Source organism: Phasianus colchicus, chromosome 2, assembly GCF_987193195.1.
Source record: "Phasianus colchicus chromosome 2, bPhaCol1.hap1.1, whole genome shotgun sequence".
In the NCBI taxonomy this organism is placed as follows: domain Eukaryota; kingdom Metazoa; phylum Chordata; class Aves; order Galliformes; family Phasianidae; genus Phasianus; species Phasianus colchicus.
Genome location: NC_143437.1, coordinates 64,557,469 through 64,574,181, shown reverse-complemented (window position 1 = coordinate 64,574,181; position 16,713 = coordinate 64,557,469). Strand labels below are relative to the sequence as shown.

At 41.8% G+C, this 16,713-nt stretch overlaps 1 protein-coding gene and 1 long non-coding RNA gene across 6 annotated transcripts; both read right to left on the bottom strand.

Annotated features, from left to right (window-relative positions):
• Positions 1–269: 269 nt before the first annotated feature.
• LOC116240515 (uncharacterized) lies at positions 270–15,861 on the bottom strand. Of its 5 annotated transcripts, none has more exons than XR_016464404.1 (4): positions 15,338–15,861; positions 1,693–1,835; positions 1,506–1,603; positions 270–912 (listed from the first exon to the last, which is right to left on the bottom strand). It is a non-coding gene; the product is annotated as an uncharacterized LOC116240515 (long non-coding RNA). The 5 variants fall into 5 exon arrangements; XR_004169312.2 differs by having other exon boundaries at positions 1,536–1,603; positions 15,338–15,859; XR_016464405.1 differs by lacking the exon at positions 270–912 and adding an exon at positions 925–1,015.
• Positions 15,862–15,918: 57 nt separating this feature from the next.
• LOC149919071 (uncharacterized) lies at positions 15,919–16,713 on the bottom strand. The gene is made up of 2 exons (XM_090135871.1): positions 16,289–16,713; positions 15,919–16,174 (listed from the first exon to the last, which is right to left on the bottom strand). Exons 1-2 carry the CDS (start codon positions 16,701–16,703, stop codon positions 15,966–15,968), a joined length of 624 nt encoding a protein of 207 aa, XP_089991997.1. The 5' UTR covers positions 16,704–16,713; the 3' UTR covers positions 15,919–15,965.

The following is a 16,713-nucleotide window of genomic DNA, read 5'->3' as shown; positions in this document are numbered from 1 at the left end:
AATAGCTTCCAAGGATGCTGTCCAGGGCAGACACTGAGACACTAGTTTTAAAGCTTGCACAATGTTTAAGGGAATCAGTTCTTTATTATCCTCAGCGGAATGTACTCTTCTTTAATCACACCACAACTCCTATTGTAGTTTGTGTCTGAGCTGTCATCCTTAGAGGGCAACTTTTATTCTTTTTTAAATACCTAGACACATATATGAACAAACACCTCCTGTCTTTTCAGCTTTTTCAGCTTCCAGGAGCCTGAGAGTATTTTTACACATTCTTTTTTTTTTTTTTTTTTTTTTTAAGTTTGCAGAAATATTTATCCCTTTGACTACATTTTTTGAAGATGTAAAAATTGTCTGTATAGTCATGCATCCCCTCAGACATCTTCACCCAAAGCCATAAATCAGCATCCCCTCCCAGCCTCTTCAGTATTAAGTTTCTTCTTAGCCAAGCTTTTTTTCTTATTTCTTTTTTCGGAAGGAGTGGGTGGGCAAGAAAAGAATTTCATGATGATTACTTGTTCAGATTGAGCAAAAGAATAAATAAGGGAAGACTATCATCAGTTATTATCATTTTCATGTGAGTTTGCATGATAATGCTGTTCCTATTTAATGCTTAAAGTTTTATTCAAATTGGTATTCATCCAGATAAGGAGTCTTTTAGCATGTTAGAAAATGATCTCCTAGAGACTATTCAGTTTACTCATTAGATCTTGGGTGTGCCTATTCAAGTCCAAAGTATGCTTGCCTCTAATGGAAGACAGGAGGAGAAATTCCACATGGTAGATGACTGTCATCTTTTAGGATGCATCATCTAAAAGATATGATGATAGGCTGGGATTTGTGGAATTGGTTTGATTGCTGCCAGTACAATCAGACATTAAAATCCCACTTGATCCTTAGGCTGACACTGAAAACCTGATGGAAAAGAAGGGTGTTATTTATCAGTTTCCTCAAGGCTTTTTCTATCAGCAGACCAGTCATCTGACCATCTCATCTTCTCTCAGCAGACTGCTTCCGACTGTGAGCAAAAGAGATGAACCAGTGACAACAACGGTAAAAATATCAAGAAAAAAATATAAATAAAACAGATGAAGAATAGCATATCCAGGTATAGCCTGGAAAGGATGGCTTTAGAAGATTATTGAGACATACTGAATTGAGTTTGACAAATGCTGACAATTTATAAAACATTAATTAGAACTAGCAGTTAATTTTGTGTGTACTTTCATTAAAAATTGCATTGTTGCTGTATTGAGACAGGTAAAAGTTTTACCATCTATTAAACTTTTCTAATTTCAATTACTTGTCTTTCTCTATCTATAAATACAAAAATAATTATAGAGTTGGAAATATACAGAAGGAAAGAATGAAAGAAAGAAGATGATTCTCCACAATAGTATGGGAAGGTGTAATCTAGTCTTCTAGCACTTAACAAGCAAGTTGTGATTCTCTATTCTACAGACAGTGAGGTTCTGCTCTGGCAAAAACATATGACTTAGTTGATATACCACAGTGCCAAGCAACCAATATGAATTTACATCTTCATCCTCTTTCTCTCACTTTCATTCTGACCATAAATTTCATGCTGAACTGAAAAGTTTTCTGTCTGAAATAAAAAAACCAATATATTCATGTAATTTTTTTCAAATTTTCATTTTAAAATGAAAAAAATGCTTCTTGCCAAAGTCTACAGACCTCTTTTTTCAGATATATCAGCTGCTAATGACAGATGTCTGATTACACATAGCATATCCATAAGAAGTGGTGCTTTGTATTTCTTGATTGTTTTAGTCCTGCCTTCCTCTGGACTCTTCATGGCCCCACTTCAGCTCCGCCAGCTACAAAGAAGTAGAAGATGAAGTTCAGACAAAGCTTATCCAGGCTCACCATTCTACCGCTTGTTTTCTAACCCCAAGGTTAGCAGGACTAGGTAGTCAGCGCTGAAAACAATGGCCTAATTGAAAACAATTCCCTAATCTGTAAAGCAGCTTCTGTGAATGCTGCCACAATTAGAGACACAGAACTCTTAGTGCAGACACTGACTCTCCCCAGCTCATTTGCCTTGCAGCTGGTATATTCAAGTACTGGCATGACCTCTTTATGCCTTTCTCTCTATATATTTTTATTCCTGAGTGTAGAGACATAAATGTATTATTATGTCTTCCATTCTGTGGTAACAATACTGATTATGCTCGAGTGTACTACACCAGCTATACAGGCAGAAAAGTTGTGAATGGATGCTACTTGAAGGTAGCTTCTGTTCTAAGAGAAGATAGTTCTGATTAGATGCTCTCATTTCTGTTCATGATTCTGTAACCCTGAACAAAACCACAAGCAATCTAATGCCAAAGCTCTTCTCTTCTGATGATAACCAGATATCTGAGAACTTACCATGTTTATTCTCTTGGCAGGGATGACACAGATTAGAAAAAAATAAAGTAACAACACAGTGGACAGTGCTTTATAGAACAGAAAATCTGAGAAAAGTGACTGGCAATTTGGCAGGCTCTTGAGAAAGTAATGAATTAGCAGCAAATAAAAAATGACAGTACCAATATGTAAGCAAAAGAAAATGAAATTATCTAGTGTACAAACATTTTCTCACTAATTATTTAAAATGAAAGAACTAGAAAACAATTCTTATAGAGCATTTTATAAATAATCCTGTTCAGATGGGAATTTCAAACTCTAATAGTTTGTGTTGACTGTTTATATACAGGCATATGTTAAAAAACCTCATTATGAAAAATGGCAACAATCCTTGTGTAAACCAGCAGCAAGAGAGTATTCATTATGTTGAACACTCTAGTCTAACATTACACAAACAAGGACTCTGTTGTGATACCAGCTAACAGGACACAACATGATCCTGCAGTGATGAGGGGGGATAAAATTTTTAGTGTTTAGCTTGATGAGTTACTCTTTCCAATGTGAAAATAAACAAAATGTACACTTGCCTACATTGTCATCAAGCAACCAACAACTGAAGTTCAGACCTACAAACAACGTATTAGTAAGGAAGTACAAATAACAGGTCTACTTAAGGCCCACACAGTGCTCTGTCCTTTTTCCAGACATTACACATTTCAGCTAGCACCTAAGCCTACAATGCAAGGACTCCCACAGATCTATCAGTGGTTGCAAACTAAGTATGAAGTTAGGTATAGAAATAATGTTATTTTCTTTCAGGTTAACGGACCCATTTGTAAGCATTCAGAGTGGTTCCAGGGCTCTGAGCCTTATCTTAGGAAGAACTGATTTAAACCTGGAAATGTCATTTGGTCTGGTCTCAGGAACACTGCATTTATAAGCAGTGGGATCTATATGCAGTGAGCCACTTTTTTCTTCGGATGGGAGGAAGGGTACTCAGGCAGGATACTCCCTGTATCTGCAGAGCAGGCGCCTGAGAATTCGCATCCTCCTCATCCGGGTCACCTTCTCTGAATTGCAGTGCCATGACTCAGTATAAAAGGAAAAGAATACACAGGATCTCAAGAGCTTACAACAACCAGTACATTCCAGTGCTGAGAATGCATTCAAAAATATTTCTTTGAGAGGGTAATGGCAAGGAAAATCTAAGGGACAGGCTTGAAATTTCTTCCATCAGAGAGGATTACGGAGGGAACTGAGGGATTCCAACCTTTACACCAGCCTCTTGAGCTAGCAACATTTCTTAGAGTCACAGAAAGTGTGTGACATGATGGTACTGCTTGGGAAAAAGAGGTATCATTTGGGAGCAACCATGTCCACCTTCCTTCAGATCCATTGCCTAAAATAAAATGTCTGTGAATCTGCTTCTTGCAATTCCCCCTTCTCAGTGTTCATTCCATCAGTGCCAAACTCATGTTTCTCTAGCTCCTTAGGGGCAGCTTTCCAAGGCTACTCCTACAGCCAAATACCCTGAGGCTGGTGAGCAAAAGGTACTGTTCCTTTGGCTTCAACATCCTCAGCCTCCCTGATCTTGCACCAGGCCTGAACCTTTATGTGTAATTCTACTAAAAAGGCTCCTAACAAATTCCCAAGCCAAGGAAGTGGGAGACGTGCTACTCTCTCAGAGAGCAATATAAACACAGATAGTACAGTGGACTTCAGATTCATAAAAATCCAATTTAGAGAAGGTGATTTAAGGGATTGAGGAACATAGATTGAAACTTACAGTGTTTTTGCTCTACTGCTGAACCCAGCCTCAGCCTTCCCAGGGACACCAAGATAACACATTTCATCAATCGCCTGCCTGATTCCGCCTTCCCAAGATGGGAATAAAACTGTTCTTCCTCACTATGATTTTGTGAGGATAAAATCCGCTAATGACCATGAGGTTTTCAGATAAGGCCCTAGAAACAGGGCATAAAATATTATCCCAGGCTACATTTCTGCCAATATTTTCATTTCCTATGCTACTTGCCATGCTGCTGTGCAGAAGCTCAGCTTCCATTAACGCGCTGCATGGGAGTAGCTGTGAGGCTGCATGCTCTGTCTCCACTAATCCTTTTTCCTCTTTCCTTGACTTCCTTTTGTTCATACCAGAGCTGCTGAGATTTTAGACTCAAAGTGCAGCATTGGCCTCAGGAAAAGTAAGTTTTGTTCTCGCTTCTTCTGCTGACATTTTGTGTGACCTCCAGGAAATCATTTAACCCCTTCGTTGTTCATCTCTAAAAAGAGAACAAAACCATTTTCTTTGTCCAATCTGCCTGTAGAAGACAGTGAGCCCCCCAAGCTGCCTCCTGCTTCAGTTGTAGACAGTGGATCTTGTCTGCAGCCACTGAACATCACTATAGTCATGATAAAGAAGAGAAGCAGATGACAGATGGTGGCAGTAATGCTAGGCTCCCAGCTGTCCAAAGCAGATCTCCCAGCTTTGAGGTTTTGAAGAGAAAGGTGATGCTTTCCACTCACCTCATTTCTACTTCCATATGGCTTTGGGCTGTAAAGAAGAGGGCAGCTGCTAGGAATAACAGGAACCTACCCAGGAAGCACAGGACACATACATATGCAGAAAGCTTCCTGCTGCCCTGTCCTCTCCATTCTTGTGTTTGTCTCATCTAATTGGGAACCTCATGCTTGGGGCAACCTATCCATTCCTCAGTATTTGTCTGGTGGCTACCCCCTGAGAAGCTTTATCGTGTTGTTCCTTCTACTCTAATAAACACAATTATTGTTAAAAAGATTTGCAACAAGGTGAAGAGACTGAAACAGGGAGTGGCAGATTGTCCTACAGGATTTTTAGAGCTGGTTAAAAAACAGGTCTCTGAAAAGTCAATTTCTACAATTTCCATGTATTCTTTGTTATAAATTGCCACTAAAAATAGTCAGAAAATGGCACACTTCATATACTAACCCTGTGGAAACTGCTTCAAAGAGAACAATATCCATCTACCTAAGATCATTAACAAAGCTGACAAAAGCATAAAACCCAAGTGCAACAGTTGGTGAAGTTTTCAGTAATTTCTTCAATAACTTCAATAAAACTTCTTTGGAAACTAGAGCTGGCTTGATTTGCTATATCAGAAATTGGCAAAGATGGTGGTGGTTTGAGTAGTGTAGCACTTTCCCTTTTCTCTTCATCCTATACATACATTTCTTCAGTGGTTAAGATCTACTAAATACTGAACCATATATTTGTTAATGAAGTGTATCTTAAAATGTGTACTGAATTTACAAAAAATACATTTCAGAAATATCATGTACAGCTGACATATGTAAACACACATGCTAAGTACAGCAGAATTAAAAGCAGAATTTAAGTTGCTCTTATCTGACTGCAGCAACCTTGTGATATTTGTTAAGGTTTGTGTGTGATGAATGGATTCGTGAGTCAATGCCTAACATATGTTTGCATGTAGATTTACTTGTAGGCAAATACAGATTTGCGTTTTGAAATACAAAGTTTAAAAACACTGCTAGGAACACTTCCTCAATATTTTGTTGAGACCACAATCTCCCAGCATTTACTAAAAATAAAATTAAGAAATACTGAGTCTGAATGCTTCTATTTTATATTCTGTTACTTTTCCTGAAGACTGGTAACTGGTCATGTACAGCTTGGAGTATCACAGTGGTATAGTGTTTGTGAGGAACTGCAGATGAATTCTGTTCAATGAAAGAAATGACTTTGCAAAGTGTTTACATATAAAGAGATGTTCAAGTAGCTTAATGCAAAATGAAAACAAATATGCATACACGTAAAAAAAAAAATTATCAAATTTTCTTTCATTTATTATGAAATTATATTATGATACACCCAGAAATACTGCTGGTGAGAATACCTATTTTTTCCTAACACTCAGGGACTTTTTGTTCCATTAATAATTTACATGCCCACTCCCTCAACTCTCCAACCCATGGGCATAAGGCCACCCGCTGGGAGCACTGAGATGAAGTTTCCCTCACTAGAGTTTCTGAACAGAACTGCTAGAAACACCTCAGAATACATTTAGCCTACGCTGGAGGTGTGCTTTTTCTTCAGACTGAAATGTACTGTCCCAAGCATTTGTCTGACCACAGCAACAAGCTGGATACCACAGCCTTCTACCACCAGTCTGTTGCAACACCCAAGCAACATAAATTGTGTTTCCCACATTGTTTCAGCAGGAAAAGAAAATATAATAATAAGTGGACAAAAACAAAGAAACAAGTTCAACAAGATCAAGTGCCAGGTCCTGCACTTGGCCACAACCCCAGGCAATGCTATGGGCTTGGGGCAGAGTGGTTGCAAGATTGTGTAGAAGAAATGAACCTGGAGGTGTTGGTCAATGCTCAGCTGAACATAAGCCAGCACTGTGCCCAGGTGGTCACAATGGCATCCTGGCTTGTAGCAGAGATAGTGTTGCCAGCAGCAGTAGGGAGGTGATTGTCCCTCTGTACTCAGCACTGGTAAGTCTGCACCTTGAGTACCGTGTTCAATTTGAGGCCCCTCGCTACAAGAAAGACATTGAGGCCCTGAAGCATGTCCAGAGAAGGGCAACAAAACTGGTAATGGTTCTGGAGCATAAGTCTTAGGAGGAGAGGCTGAGGGAGCTGGGATTGTTTAGTCTGGAGCAGAGGAGGCTCAGGGGTAACCTTTTCACTCTCTACAGCTATTTGAAAGGAAGTTATTTGCTTGAAAGTGCAACCTGACAGCACTAAGCAGAGAAAATGTTCTTTCCTGTGATGGCAATCAGCACAGTGAGCAGCAGGCTGTGCTTGCTGAGGACAGCTCCAAAAGACACTGACACTACAGCATTATGGCACTATTACAGGGCTGAGCAGCTGTAATTCACTGGTCCTGTCCTTTACAGTCCACGGTCAGGTCCAGCCAAACCCTGGATCTTTCTTCATCCCCATCAGAAACTGTCCTTAGCCAAATCTCCCAGTAATCCCTCTGGCCCTTTGCTTGAAAAGCTCAATAGCAGAATAAGAATTTTTTATACCCCAAGACTTTTTTAGTATAAATATAATTGAAATTTCACATTGTGCTTTCCATAAGAATTTTGCAGACTTGAATGCTCACAATTTGCACATTTAATCCATATGGTTCCATGTTTATTCTGTCAAAATATGAGTTTCTATTTGCCACCAGCACAGGAGATGCAGCCTGTATTAAGAAGGATGCAAGCATGCAGAGCTTTAGAGAAGTTGTTCTCTAAAAATGAGATGTTACCTGTTTTCATCAGACACTAAAAACCCAACTGTACACCCAGTAAGAACTGTGGCTTTCCCATCATTTTTGGCTTGGGATTTTCCTGCCCTGACTAGCTTGGAGGTGTTTCATGTTTGCTGCTTCCTTGGCTTCTAGACCAGCGATGGCTGCATCTCAAATGCTACTGTACATACAAACTGCACAAGGCTTAAGAATGCAAAAACTTCCTGTGATTATAAATGTTTCATAAGATTCTTATTTAAAGAAAACAGTTTCACCATTTCTCAATACTGTGAGTGCAGTATTAGGTTTATAAACATTTAAATGAGCAGATGCTCTATTAGTCTGTTTCAGAAATTTTTCTTTGTATATGAATGAAAAATTTAAATGAAAATGATTATGAAAGAAACAGTGCTGAACGTAGCTGTATGAAAAGCAATCTAAAAATCCTGACAGAGCTAAAGAAATGAAAGTGCCCATGATGTATAGTGGCTTAAGAATGAAAGATAAATTGTTCCTTGCATGTGCTGTGTTGAACCAGTTGTTGCTCCAAAGCTCTTTACAGGCTTTATGCCCACACAGCAAGGGAGCTGCACATACTCCTGGGCAGTGCTGAGTAAGATGCAAAAAAGGGAACCGTGCCCAGGGACCCTGGAAAGCTGCCAAGATTAAAGCACCTCAGCAGCTTAAATCTGCACTTTTTATGTCCGTGTGCTAACTGATAAGGTACCACCAGTCCATACAGGCAGGCCTGACCCTATAGAGCTTGCATACTCCAAGTAACTATCAGTAAATGCAAAGGGATGCCAAGGGAAAAAAAAAAAAAAAAAAAAAAGGAAGTCAACGAAGTAACCAGGCATTACTCTGTGCTGTTAGGTGTAGAGGGAGACTTTTAAGGAAGCATATGAAGGAAGAAAATAATGCTCCTCATAAACTCAAGAGGCAGAACAGCTAAAAGATCGTAACTATCATTTTGAAGACTGAAAACTGGATAGTAGAGGCCACAGCGTGGAATGATTTGAGGAAAATGCAAGATATCAGCACTTAAACATGCTGTACATTTTAGGCAGTGTACCATGCCTGAGAGAAGAAAAGGGAGTAACTTAAATAAAAATGAGGAAGCGGGAATGAGAAGCTTTAAGAAAAGAGAACTATAAATTCTGTAGGAATAGCAAGTATAAAAAGGACATTTACATGCAAAGAAGGAAGAAATAAAGGTTACATCTGAAGACTGCCAAAATAGATCTAAGCCAAATGTAAAATAGTTTCCAGTAACTCAGATTGCTCATGGGCACACAGGTCGTGCGCTCTCCCGTGCTCAGAGGGCACCCAGAGGCAGGAGAGGTATAACAGCGTATCCTCCAGTACATTCCCTAGGTCTTACATGCCAACCAGTGGAAAGGAAATGGATTGTGCGGGAAATTACCATCTGCTTTTGTCAATAAAAGACCATGTGTGTTGCTTGAGCCTAAACAGATTTAAGCTAGTCTTTTATAGCTGCATGGAGGAAATGGGAAACCTCACTACAGTGTGAGAAAGTGTAATTTAAAAGGAATAAACAAAAATTACTATGACACAACTTCTTCTACTCTGTATAGTCTCTAACATAGTACAGGAGAAGTCATGGGAACTTATACAGGCAGGGGTTCACATTAAACCTATGATTTTCTCAGCTTCCTAGAACTAATTTCAAGAACATTATTACAGACATTGTTTTCTTACTTTTCAATGTAATTTGTACTGTACACGGGGGAAAAAAGATTGTAAAGTCTCTCTTTCCTATAAACATATAAAGGAGGCATTTGTACTCCCCGTTTACTGAAAGAATGTCACAATCTTTGGTGTATTTATTCCACCAATACACATACAAATTTGTATTAATATCCATGTTTCATAAACCATTTAGCTGAGGCAGAGCCTGAAGTGAGGATAGGTGTAGCTGGAGCCCTACTGAAGATGATGTGTCACACTGAATTATACACTGCCACTGCATGGCTGAGATGGGAAGACCCTGGTGAGGACTGTCCAGTCCAGGCCCCCTGCTCACGCATGGCCACTGAGAGCTGATTTCTACGTCCAGACAGCTTTTGAGCATCTTCAGCAACAAACACTTCACAATCTCTTCTTGACAAATGAGGTGAAACATACAAACCTGTATTTCCCCAGATCTTCCTACTAGCCCTACTTGGTGATAGGAGAGATACTTGCTTTCTTCCAGTTTTCAGGATCCTGCCCTGGATTACTATGGCCTTTCAAGGGCAATAAAGAGTATCCTTGTAGTGATGTCAGGCACTTCTTCATCTCTCTTAGGCATGTACCAACAGTTTCCATGGACTTGTGCACATTGAGTTTACTTTAACGTCCCTTACACTGGTTCTCCTCAACCAATGGTATGTCTTCTTGCTCCAGACTTCCTCTCTTGTCTCAGAGGCTGGTTTTACCAGTAAAGACTGGGGCAAAGAAGATCGAGCACCTTGGCCTTACTGCATCATTTGCCACAAGGGCCCCTGTCCCATTCGGCAGTGGGCTGATGTTTTTCCCAGTCTTCTCCAGCTGATAACACATGTAGAAGACCTTCTTGACCCTCACCAGAATCAACTTCAGGTGGGCTTTGGCATTCCTAACTCTATCCCTGCACACTTAGACAGCATTTCTGCACTGCTCTTGGATCACTTGTATGTGTTTCCACCTATTACATGCTTCTTTTTTAAGTCTGGGTTTAGTTAGGACCTCTTGCTTATTCATGCAGCTTGCTGGTTGCCTTTGCTTGTCAGTGGCTTGATAGCAGCTTGGGAACAAGATGTGTTTAACAACATAGATATAGAAAGAGAGTTCAAGGCAGAAAATTTACATCATCAATGAAGGGAGTAATATAATCCGTGCTTATCTCCACATCTGCTTCCAGTACTCACACAAGATATACTACAGATAATGCCCAGCACCTTAGTTCACAGGGCAGATGTAGTTAAAGCAACTTAGTCCAATCGTTGCAGGGCAGAATTATGGACACAAATATCCCTGTCTTAAACTAGCTCTTTAGCCAATAATCCCTCCTGTCTCTTGTGTAGAGCATATGTGCCATTCTAAATCAAACAAATGAATTTGTAATTGTTAGTCTATTTGTTTTAGCAACGCTTAATTTAATGGCCTGCAGCCTTTGGTCTCATAGCTGTGGTTTCTTGCAATATCGGCTACAGAAATGACCTCTCCATTGTCCCAGTTGGTGCATACTCAGGACTAAGTATGTGAATGCAGAAACATTTATACAGCAAATGGCTAAAGCTGCTGTTAGGAAAAAAAAAAAAAAAAAAAAAAAAAGAAAAAGAAAAAAAAGAAAGCTTTAATTGCTAACTCCTTACTTCCTTACACTAAGATATTGCATCAATCCCGTCAACACACAGACAGTAATTTGTGTTACCCGTTAAACTGGTGGCTCTCATCCTATTAATCCTCTATCTCTAACAATTTGACCTTCTGTATAAGTGAGTTGGACTCTCCTAATGGTTTGCAGAGGTCCCCAGCCACTGCACCATGTCTCACCTTAGAGCTCCTCTGTGCTCAGTGCTCCAGGAGTGGCTCCCCAAGGCATTCCCAGGAGAAGCACAGAGGAAGCCCCTGACTAGCTGATATCCAGAGCAGTGATCTCAGCCCAGTGCTTCCATGGGTACTGTACTACCCTGCTCATGGAGAAGGTCCTATCACAGGGTGGGGTAGGGACCGTGGCACAAGATCCACTCCTACCGCTGCATGGAGTGTGAGGTGCCAGGCTGCACCAGCCCCACATTGCAAAGAAATGATTATCTGGGAGTCTGAGGGATGAGAGAAAAGGAGATTGTGGTTGTGTACTGCAGTCAAAACTGGACCTTGGGTGCCAGTTTTTCCTCCAAGACCTACCAAGTATAAAATGGCAGCATTTTCAGTGGAGCAAGAGCCTAAGGCAGGCCCTCTCCTGCTCCCAAGAGAACACACTGAGCAATTAGATTGCAGAATCCTGGTGGTTTTTTTTTGTTGTTGTTTTTTGGTTTTGTTTTTTGGTTTTGTTTTTTTTTTTTTTTGAGCAATTACTATGTAATTCCTCATGCCAAAGAGCTACTCTTGTTCATTTGCTGAACAGCTTCAGAAAGAAAAAATGAAAACATTTGTGCTCATACTCTCTCACCCTAGAACTTCATGGGAAAAGCAGAGGGAGGTAAATGAAGGGATTCAATTTTTTTTAGGTGGGAATTAAACCCATGTTTCCTGAGCCCCATCACTGAGCTGCTAGATGAAAGGGGACTGCCTCTTAAGCTTTCAAAGGGGCAAATGCACCTCACGGCAGGAAAGAGGTCAGCATGCTTGCTCCTGAGTGAGGGGAAGTACTTCCCAACAGCTCAGCATCAGGAATCCAAGATTCTGAGGCAGGCACAAATGCTTTCTATTTCCTATTTTAGATGGCTTTATGTATGTCTGGGGAATAGATGATCTCTGATATCAAATCTGTGCCCTGACAGCACACCTGGCAATATAGATCTCATGCATTTCTGCCAGCTTTTGGGACACACTATACAGTCTTTATTTTGGATATCTGAACCAAAAGCCTTCTTGAGCAAAAGTAATAATGATTATTAATAATAATAACAGTAATAATAATAATAAACATGTACATACCAGCCTCCTATCAGCAACTTATAGACTGGCACTTGACTTTCTCCATACATCAAGAGCCCTATGGAGAGGTTAGATATAGGACAGGTTGGATATCGGGAAAAGGTTCTTTGCCAGAGAGTGGTTAGGCACTGAACAGGCTCCTCAGAGTAGTGGGCAAGGCCCCACGCTGATGGAGTTCAAGAAGCATCTGGACAATGCTCTCAGACATAGAGTCTGAACTTCGGGTGGCCCTGTCTGGAGCCAGGAGTTGGACTGAATAACCCTTATAGGTCCCTTCCAACTTGGGATATTCTATGATTCTGAGGAGAGGAGGTTGAAAATTCCATAAGCTTGAGCCCTTCCTGTGCTTGATTCTCATTTGAGAAAATCAGTTTCAGCTCACCTTGTGACACTTCTTAGTGTCATTGTGCATGATGACAGCCTTATTCAAGTGTTCCCCACTCCCACTCTGAAATTCATAAAAATTGGGCTGGCTTGTTGAGCAAAAATGCTGTAGCTACACAGCATTCATCATTAAACCTGCTCTTTCAAACAAACATTATGAGGCATCACTTGCCTGTGTCTCTCTAATGAATACCTGGTTATAAGGTATTTTTCACTCAAATCAGTCCTCCCAGCAAAATGGAAAGAGGAATAGGAACATGGAAGTGAACAGAAGATGCAGAGAGAGGGGGATTATGCACGGAAATGGTGCTGTTAAAAGCAAACATCACTGGGACTACAGCTTACCTTTATGCCAAATCAGGTTATCACCTGCATGTCATTGCTACTGCTCATTTGGCCACACCAAGAAGTACAGAAGCTAAACATGCAGGAAACTGCTACTCCCCCTTCCTCTCCACAAAAGAAAGAGAGAGAGAAGGAGAGAGAGAAAGAGAGAAAAAGAAAGAGAGAGAAAGAGAGAGAGAAAGAAGTGAGAGGGGAGCAGTTTTCATCTGTTGTAATTCTCTCAAATGGTTTATCATGAGGTCAGCTGAAAGCCAAAGCACACACAGTGGAAGGAATGGAGCTGAAGGACTAGAGCACAAGAATGAAGGGAGCAAAGGACTGACAGAGTGGTAACCCAGCCTGGGTGAAACTTCTGGGAAGCTGCAGCCAGAGAAACATCTGTCCCTGGAACTGACAGCTGTGAAATGTTTGTAACTCCCCACTGCATGACTTCTATCTCTGCTTTTTACCCATTTATTTATTGACATAATGGAGCCCTGATGCCCAATTTTTGCTTCTGAAATGCAACTCTTAAAAGCAGGAGCAGCACATATTAGGGAGCAGTCACTCTGTGGTGCATTCACACCCTGTGTGGAAGCTGTTGTTTCTTGCAGTGATTGCTCCTGAGAGAGGGCCTTGAGCTATACTGAGTGGTTTTGCGTCTTACGATCTAAGGAATTTTTGTTTGGATTGGGTTGGATTTGTTGTTGTTTTTTCTTATTCTTGATTTTAGTTTGCGAGTTGCGAGTCTTCTTTTTTTTTTTTCCCCAACAGTAACAAGGCTTGTTACTGATGCCTAGTTAATTGGTTTGGTTGGAAGATATATACATTTTTATTAGATATGAGAAACACAAACTGCATGGGACTTTCAAAACATACAAGCTTTGTTAAGTTTCCAGCTTCACAGCACACCGGACGTTCAAACAGTCTGGATTCTATTTAACAAACATTGTAGAATGTATTCAGTTAATAAAAGCTTGGCAAATATTAGTAAAAGGCTTGTAATGGCTGGGAGTGATGTAAAGGTTAAAAGCTTTGATAGCATCGTACCAAGTCCAAATGAAGCTTGAAGGAACCAAAATGACGGGCCAATGAGAAATCTCAGTGCTGATGAGGAAATGACGAAATATTCATTTATTGGAATCAGGAAAAGATGCAACTATTCTATAAATCTGCATTTAACTTCAGAATTTGAATTTTTTTTATATTTTTCAGCTCATGCAGTCCAGTTCTCTCACTATCAGTGTATACAAAGTAAAACAAAGAAGTAGGTTCCTCACTATTCCCAGCCTGATAGGAAAGCAAGGTGTTCCCTTCTTTATGCATATGTTACACTGTTTTTCCCTAATTACAAGCCAGGAGAGGGCTGCAGGGCAGACAGGCACATAGGGAACGCTATCTATTGGCAGGATCATTTTGGTGCAGCTGCTGCCCTGACTGGGCAGAGAAAAGCTTCCCATGTCCCTGAGATTCCAGCACTTCTCAGGGAAGGCCTGGACAGGAGAGGCAAAGCCAGGACCACCAGAACTCATGTGCCAGATCAGGATTCCTATAAACACTGCGTTCCTACTTCCAAAACCGCCCTGAGATTCACTTTCCTTTAAAGGCTTGTCTGGACGAGGATAAAGGTGTATTTTAAAAAAAAAAAAAAAGTGTCAGTGAAAAATTTTTAATTAACATGATTTCAGACCCGCAGTGTTGATGGGGTGTGTTGCATTTTAGTGCATTTGCCAGCAAACGTGTTAAAATACATTTGTGTCCCGTCTACAGGTAACAAGTTGGGACAAGTTTCTGAAACTTTCAACATTTAACTGGAATTAAAAGTGCTGACTGCAGTACTTTTACCCTGGCTGGGGCTGGGTGTCGCAGATGGATTTTCTGGGGCTCTGAGAGCAGCTGTGAGGCACACACTCAGTATCAGCAAACATTGTGTCACAAGTGAGCAGCCGTAGCTGGGAGGCAGTAGCTCTGTGGATTTGCTGAACAGCACCACCCTGACTTTCCATCAGCCCTATCTCAGCTCTTCTCAACAGGAGAGAAGAACCAATCTTGGGCAAACCATGCTGCAAGGGGTCACGTGTAGAAGCACTGCTGACAAGATGACTTTGGGGATACAGTATGCAACTGGGGATCAGAAAACAGGCTAGGGTAAGGCATGGCTTTTGGTATGGCAATGGGAGGGAAACCCAGAGCTGCTCTTTCTTGTTCACTTTTGGGCATCTCAGAGCTGTCCCTTAGTTGATGTTCTTAGAAATGTTGCCATGGCACACAAGGGATATAACTACTTGCTGACACAGCTCTTGTGGTAGAAGCCAAAATACATTTACAGTGGAATTATTTTTTCAAACATTAAATCTCTGTAAGCACCTGGTACATCATTGGTCCTGCCAGAGAAACACTGCAAGATGGTCCTGGGGGTCCCTTCCAACTGAGAATATTCTATGATTCTATGACCTTTGTGTGTGGAAGCTGCTGCAGCACAATGGTGTGTTCCACACTCATATCTCATTAGTCCTTCTGCAATACACCAATCAGAGTGGGGAGTTGTTGGCGGGTTTTGTTTTGTTTTGTTTCTTTTTTTTTCCCTTTCTTTTTTCCCTTTGGAAGGAGATGAAAAGATCAAGAACTTAAGTGAAGTGCAAGATTAAGAATGAGGAATCTCCCCTGCAGCGTATCTGTTCTTCTGGAGTCCTAAAGGTGTGGTGTGACAGTGAGCAGCCCAGCGGCTGCTGGGCCATAGGCCAGCCACAAGGTTACATCTGGTGGTGGCACCTCACATCGAGGAGTCTCTGTTAGAACAGAACTGTCCAGGTTGCGATGCACTGGGACTGACAGGCAGTGTACATGTATTCCAGGTTTCTTTTTGTCCACTCTGGAGAACAACTCGAGGATCTGAGAATCCAGAATAATTTCAAACAAAACTTTTCCTTTTTTTTTTTTTTTTTCCTTTATTCCAAAGTTGTAAAACATAGAAATGGTTGAAAACCACACTGAGTTAGCAAAGCATATGCCGCCAAAACTCCCACAGCCGCTCTGCGCAGTCTTTCAGTGCCACCGCTCTGAGATCCACAGCAGAAAGGGAACTCGCAGATGCCCACGCAGGTGAAATCCCGATGCAGGTAGATGAACGGATGGCTCCTGGTGTTGGCTGTGAGGTCCTGGCATAGTCTTCAAGGAGGTCTTTTCTGTGAAGTGGTATCTCGACTAGTGTGAAAAAGACAAAATAATAGTAATAAAAAAAAAAAAAAAAATCACGATCCAAATGAAGAGGGAGTAGAGCAAGCTCCAAGCTCGGAGTTCCCTCGGGAAGTGGCTCACGAAGATCTCCGCCTCTCCTCGCCCCTCCGTCGCGCAAACGCCCGCCGAGCATCCGCGGTGCCCCGGCCGCCTTCCCGGGGCGGGCGTGTCCGGGCGGGGGGGTTCCGGCCGCCGCCACGACCCCGTTCCCACCCGCCGCTGGGCCGCAGGTGACACCGCCCGCGGGAGGCGGCTCCGGACCACGGCGCGGAAAGCGCCCCGAGTCTGGGGTAGCCCCGGGGCGCGGCGGTCCCTCCACCCCTCCCGCCCCGCCCCGCGGAGGGCGCGGGCACGCGTGGGCTCCCCGCGGGGGCCGCTCGTCTCTGCTCGGCCGAGACAAAGGGAGCGGCTGGCAGCGATGGGGCCGGGCGGGGGGCGATGCGCAATGGCAGATGCTTCCTTTTGCCCGAAAAAAAAAAAAACCACCAAAAAACATTAAAAAAAAA